The sequence below is a fragment of the Seriola dumerili genome, unplaced genomic scaffold, assembly GCF_002260705.1.
Source record: "Seriola dumerili isolate Sdu_G_001 unplaced genomic scaffold, Sdu_1.0 BDQW01000320.1, whole genome shotgun sequence".
Lineage (NCBI taxonomy): Eukaryota > Metazoa > Chordata > Actinopteri > Carangiformes > Carangidae > Seriola > Seriola dumerili.
In genome coordinates, this window is record NW_019174575.1 from 44,196 (window position 1) to 51,020 (window position 6,825).

General features: G+C 44.0%; 1 protein-coding gene across 1 annotated transcript in view; it reads left to right on the forward strand.

Moving 5' to 3' along the window:
- Positions 1 to 528: 528 nt before the first annotated feature.
- The window catches only part of LOC111231875 (endophilin-A3-like), an 11,320-nt gene continuing 5,023 nt past the window's right edge, over positions 529 to 6,825 (forward strand). Inside the window, exons 1-3 of the mRNA XM_022759136.1 lie at positions 529 to 628; positions 1,105 to 1,173; positions 1,256 to 1,328. Of these exons, the coding sequence (XP_022614857.1) occupies positions 584 to 628; positions 1,105 to 1,173; positions 1,256 to 1,328 (187 nt within the window). The 5' untranslated portion in view covers positions 529 to 583. The remainder of the gene's footprint in view (positions 629 to 1,104; positions 1,174 to 1,255; positions 1,329 to 6,825) is intronic.

The following is a 6,825-nucleotide window of genomic DNA, read 5'->3' on the forward strand; positions in this document are numbered from 1 at the left end:
ATCAGAGACTACAGGAAAAAGAAACACAAAACATTTTAAAATGTGAAATCCTTCTAGAAATTAAGATGATATATTTTGGATAACTCAATAATTTTGTTATAGAGAAAAGATCACTCCCTAACTGTTCATGATTCTTTTCCATCATCTTTTATTCTTTTCTATATATGGAAACTTTGTGAGATCTGATATACAAACAGTATATTACATATATTCAGTTTGAAATCTGAGACACGTTGTATGGAAACGTCTGTTTGATGCTGAATGTAAATTAAAAAAAAAGAAAAAGAAAATATATCCAGGTTGTAGTTCAGAGATTTCCGACAGTCGCCTGAAGGCAGCACAGTGTTCATTACTCCTGGACGGGTTGTGACCAAGCTGATCATAATAAATGTAATAAACAGTGTTACAGTAGTAGTAAACTGGACCATAATAAAACATTTATAAGAAAACTTTTAGACCAAACGGAGCAGCTTCCGGTGGTGGGGGCGGCCCGGTGCCGTGACTCTCTGCGGGGGGACGGGGCGTCTCACACGGGATGGAGGTTGTCGGTGTCCGGCGGCCGCTCTGCTGATCCCCGGTGAAGATGTCTGTCTCCGGGATGAAGAAGCAGCTCCACAAAGCCAGCCAGGTAACCGGGACCAACCGAGCCGAGCCAAGCCGAACCGAGCTGACCGAGGTTTTATGAAAGCCACGGGGGGAGGCAGGATTAATATCTGGGTGGTTTGTGTTCCTGTGTCGCAGTAAAACCACGGAGGGTTAGGAGTGTCCTCCGTGGTTTTACTGCGACACAGGGCCTGCTGGTACACATCAGTATCGATCCATCACATCACTATTGATCCATCAGTTCAATATCGATCCATCAGATCATAAAAGACTTTAATGAAAAATGACAGTAAGGCATTTATACCCGTGATCTTTGTCCGAATATTAATATTTATTGTGTAATATTTAATATTTAATATTAGCCTTGTTGTGTTTACTATCACTCACCACTTCCAGTTCTACTAACTACCACTGTGACTGCTCCAGCTGCTACCTTCACTACTATAACTACTTCCTCTGATAATACCCCTCCTCCTGTCCCCTCCTCCTCCCGCCCTGCAGCTGCTGAACGAGAGGCTGATGGGAGCTGAGGGAACCAAGATGGACGAGGACTTCCTGAGGATGGAGAAGGTAAAACTCTGCTGTGAGACGTGGTTCTGATCTGCTCTGAGCTGAGGGATAAACTGACGTCTGGTCTCTGTGTGTGTGTCAGAGTGTTGCAGTGATCCACACTCTGCTGCTGGAGCTTCTGTCCAGAACCACAGAGTTCCTCCAGCCAAACCCAGGTACAGCCACACACACCTGAGCTGCTGTACACACAGACTCCGACTGTGGCTTAATGTAACACACAGTCAGACTTCAGACAGACCGAGTCTAAATTCATCTGGTGCACAGAGCAGTGGCTGTGGTACAATGAATTCTGGGTAAATTAAGACTTTTTTGATAACAGATTTACAGGCTAATAGATTTACAGGCTAACAGACTAACAGGCTAACAGATTTATAGGCTAACAGATTTACAGGCTAACAGACTTACAGGCTAACAGGCTAACCGACTTACAGGCTAACAGATTTACAGGCTAACAGACTAACAGGCTAACAGATTTACAGACTTACAGGCTAACAGACTTACAGGCTAACAAGAGTCAGGCTAACAGGTAAGAGTTACAGGCTAACTAGACTATTTAACAGTTTAACATGTAACAGTCAAATCATTCAGTGCTCTTCAACTGTTATATATAGAAATGATATTAATTGCAGAAACAGCAGAGAAAAGACTGCGAACAATTAAAAGTCAGACAATCGTAATTTTATTTTTATGGAAACTGTATAAAACTAAAAACCATCAGTTCTTTGTATTGATCCTGCTGCTGGGCCTTCACTCAGCCTGAGGAGGCATATCTGGTGTTTACAGCATACAGAGACCAAACTGAGCATGCTCAAACCAATGTCCAGGATCCGAGGACAGGGAGAGTGTGCACGGGTTAAACTCCGCAGACAGAGGGCATGCTGGAGATTGTATGTGCTGTATCGGCGAGGAGCTTGGAGCGCTTCTGAAAATTTGGTAGGGAACACACAACTGATCAGGAATCAGTCACAGCGGGAGCACAGAGGCACGTAAACAGCGGGCGGCTGCTGACACATTTAAAACCTGGAGGAACCCTACAGAAGCTGCCAGCTCGAGTGTTACCTGCCGAACAGCTGACGGGAACTCCGACTCCTCGTTTGTGATAAGAGAAGTTTTACAGACTAGAGAACATCGGTCCTGGTTAGTTTCAATATCCCACATATGAGCTGTGGAACAAACTACCAACCAAATTGAGAGGGGGGACTTGAAGAACATTTAACGACGACTTGAAAAACACCCTGTTCATTTAGCTTCACAGAGCTTGCCTGTCCGGGCTGGACTCTCCGTCTGGCTTTTATCCCATTAAGAATAACCTGAAGTTCTTGGTGTTTTCTAGTCAAACATCATAAATTGACTCATGACTCGCATCAATCAAATGCTGCTCTGGGTATCTGCCAAAGCAGCACAGTTTTTAAACCTAAAATCATTTTATTTGCTGTGGCGTTAAAGGTTTCCAAGTTGTACGTGACTCAAGAACTGAGACAGCACTTATGGATTTCACAGACAGGTTCTAACGTGTTTCGTTAAAGCTGTTCTTCTTCCTGTTCAGCGTGGAGCTCTTGTCCTGGCTGTGAGGTGGATCGCTCTGCCAGCTGCAGGTCGGCCAGGGCCAGGGGGACGCTCTGGACGTCAACGTCAAACGCAACCTCATCGACCCCCTGCAAGGACCTCCACACCACGGACCGCTGAAGGAGATGGAGTCAGGGTATGAGAGGTCCGCCTACCGCCATCACTGCAGGTGACGGGGTCCAGTACAAGAGAACGCTGACCTCTGTTGGTTCATGTAAACAAACACTGCCATGTTATGACTTCTGTGGACCTGAGACTCTAGAGATTTACAGGTAATCTTGAAGAGAAAATTGTATTTTGACAAAATTGTCACGAAACCAAATTCTTGAACACAGCACGTGACGGTCACAGCGCGGACAGGGAATCATCATCTGCATCAAACAGGACAGCAGAACCTGCTCCGATCAGAGTCTGAACCAAGAATGTTTGTTCCAACATCTTCAGCAGCATGTTTGTGTTTTTTTCTGCTTCTTTTTCTTTTCAGTTTCAGCTGAAGAAGCTGGAACGGGCGTCGGCTGGACTTCGACTACAAGAGAGACGAAAAGGGAAGTCCGGTGAGGAGATGCGACAGGCCTGGGACAAGTTTCAATGACGTCTCAAAAAGAGTGGCGGAGAGGAGCATGTTCGTCCTGCTGCAGAACGATGTGGAGTTTTAACCCGACAGAATGTATTTGGTGTTGATTATAGTAATAAATAACTTTATTTATATAGTAACAAAGCTTCTTTACAAGGTTACAAAGAGCTTGAACAGAAAGAAAACAAACATCAAAACATTCATAAAAGTTTTCTGATAAAAGCAGCTTAAGAAGAGATCAGTCCTGAAGCTGTGAAGCTGTGAGGAGACTGGAAGAACATTAGACGAGTAAAGAAGTGCGGGGGCGCCCCCCTCAGGCAGACCAAAGATAAAGGCGTAAAGACACTCGTCCCTTCAGATGAATTTAAACTTTTAATTTTGAAGTTTTCCAGAAAGTGTGAGTTTTGCGAAACTAAATTTTGCAATTTTTTTTTTTTTTTTATTTTTGTGCTTGTTTTCAACCTGAGACCTGAAACTTTTTGGGATGCTTACTTCAGTCTGCAGAACAACTCACCTTTTACACGGCCGACGCCCACACCTGGGCTTTTAACAAAAAAAGAAAAAAAAAAAAAAAATTTTTAACAGAGGAGTAGACATGAATGGTGTCATTAACATGTAGTGATTTAATGAATAATGATTACGTCTCCCTCTCTGACGTGTCCTCCTGCAGTATGGACCGCTCATGTCGTCTGGCAGCTATGGGTCGCAGCGCTGCTCAGACTTCCACCGCAACGCCCACGCGCATCCTGCAGGGTCTCCATGGAACCTGCAGGCTAGGTAGGTGAGCCCAGGTTTCAGCAGCGCTCAACATCTCTTTTAGAGAGTATCGAGTTCTGCGACACAGCGAACTCATCAATTCCTGCAGGTGTTCAGTCGTAAAAATTAGATATTGGTGCCAAAGGTCCCAAAGGGTCAAGTCAGTGGTGACCTCACAAAACACTTTTTAGCACAGAAAATTATGACAAAATTTTTCACATTCTCATGGTTCATGTTTTCTCTGACTCTGGAAAAACAGGACGTGACGTGAATACTTAAGTCAGATGCCTTTTGGTCGAACCAACCTGTTTGTATAATTTACATCTCAGTCCGTAATCAAAGTCTGTCTTCTGTGCAAGCAAGCTCCTGTTTGTTGCACCTGTGTGAAAGTGAAGAAGTACACCTGTATCTGTCTGACTGTACCTGTCGACAACAGGCTGACCGCTGCTAGCAACCGGCCGGGGCGACGGTTCAGACCCAAAAGGATCCGGGTCCATGAAGCGAACAACAACGGCAGCATGCGAGTTTTTTCCACCTAGCCGTCGATATCACAATCTGCACTGGCCTTCAGGTTGTTTTAGTCGTCGCTATTGATTATTGATTTCACTGTCCATGACTTCAGTCTGGATGATGTGTTTACCTGTGTGGCTTTTTTACCTTGTGACAGAGAGCACGGTCAAACAGTGTTGCCTCCCGACCCGGCATGCCCGTTCCTGCTACGGTGGAGAACATAACATGTTCCTCGTGTCATTTTACAGTGAATCAGTCAAACAGATTATCATCATGTGTGACGAGAAAAACACCAAATCTTTCTGATCTGAGAAGCCTTGCAAACAGGAAAACATTTTGACTTTTGTGCTTTTAAAAAAAATGAACTAAAAACTACTGTGGTGATTTTCAAACTAGTTACTTGATGAATTTCCTGTTGATCGATTGATTGTTGCAGCTTTAAACTGAAACTTTTTTATTCCTCTGCGCAGCCGACAGTCAGAGCGGCAGCCATTTTGTTTTTAAGGTTGTTTTTTAGGTCACAGTGACCTCAGAAAACGACCTTTTAGCCATAACTCAAACTTCACAGCAATTAGACAAACTTTCCCACCAGTGGTTCATATTCTATGACTCTGCCTCTTCTATTCAAGTAAAACCAGATGATGATAAACAGCCTCTCCCTTCATTAAACATAATGGTTCCCTCTCTCTCTCTTTCTCTCTGGCCCAGCGACAGTAAGCTGGTCTGGATCAAGCCCTGTTGCCGGGCGATGTACTCCTTCCACTCGAAACCACGAGGGGAGCTGGGCTTCAAGCGAGGGCGACCTCATCGTCTCTACTGTCAGGTCGACGCTAACTGGTACGGGGCTCGCTGGGCGGCCGGTCGGGACTCTTCCCCTGTCCAGCTACGGTGGATGTGCCTGGTGCCTCTGCCGTTCGGGTGAACGACTCACTTCAACCGCCCATCTGCTCTATTAGAACGCTGACAGATAATATGCAACTCCTCAGTCTTTATTTGGCACTTTTTCAACGAGCGAATCAGTTTGTTCTGAAGGAAAGGAACGGCCAAGTTTTCTACTGTAGAGCACTTTACAGTTTCCAAGGGCCGGTTTGCACAAAACACTTAGATTTCCACTTAGGTTAATTACTTAAGGGTGTTGCACAGAATCTCTTAAAAGGTTTCCTTAGTTAATGGATAAAACGTTAAGGCATTTGCAGCAGTGAAAGAGAATTATACAGCAGTAAAATTCCTACTGTTTCCAATGGAGCCGTTGATTGCTGTGAGAACTTGTTGTTTGAGGGGAAACTTCACCACGGTGTTCAGCAAGACGGTACACACTGATCTGTGGCATGAAACCCTCGACTACATCTGACAGGAAAACGTCATGTGACATAAAACTATTCGAACAATCATTGAAACTAACGGGAAGTGGAAGGATCCACTCTAGACGGTCGGACAATAAAGTCAGAGGAACTTACTTTTTCCTTAGTTTTTGGTCACTAAGGGCTTTTGTGCAACGGTTTCAGGTGACTTTAAGTATAAGAATAAAAGATAAGGAGAAAAACCTTAAATACTCAAGGCGAAACTTAAGGGTGTTTTGTGGGGCGACTGTTTATTTTAAGAAAAACTTCACTTGGACTTCAAGAAAATCTTAACTGAAGTGTTTTGTGCAGCTGCTCCTGATCTCATGTCACGAGGCGTGAACACACCAGCGCCACCAAAAGAGAGGGCTCAGTCCGTAAAGACACATTTCTACACCTCAAGCGTGTTTCCCTTTAGAACTTTTAGCTAAAACCAAAAAAAAAAAAAAATTTTTTTCCTGCAACAACAGCTAACAGCTGTTGCCTCTCGCACACTAGAAAACAAGCACATCAGCCTGATGCTATCTGCATTTTTAGAGCGTATAGACAAAACGAATGAAACTATCTTGGGTAAAGTTTACTGTAATGTTTAGATTCATGATGCGTGTAGATAAAAATACTGTTAAATAGGTTTTTAATTTACATGCCTAATTCTAACAGTGGTTGTTGGGTGGTGGTGGTGTGCAATTGTGCATGTAGTTTTAGGCCGAGAGTTGTTGTAACTTGTCGGCACCTTTATCTGAAGCTTTCTGAGCTCAGGTCAGGAAAATGTTCACTCTGTCAAACGTGTGATTTTCTAGGAGACGGTGTCGCGCTCAGACATGAGAGTGAATGTCTGACTCGCAGGAAGGAGATTTGAAGACAAATTTCCCAAATGTCCAACTGGTCCTTTAAAGCACGAGTGAT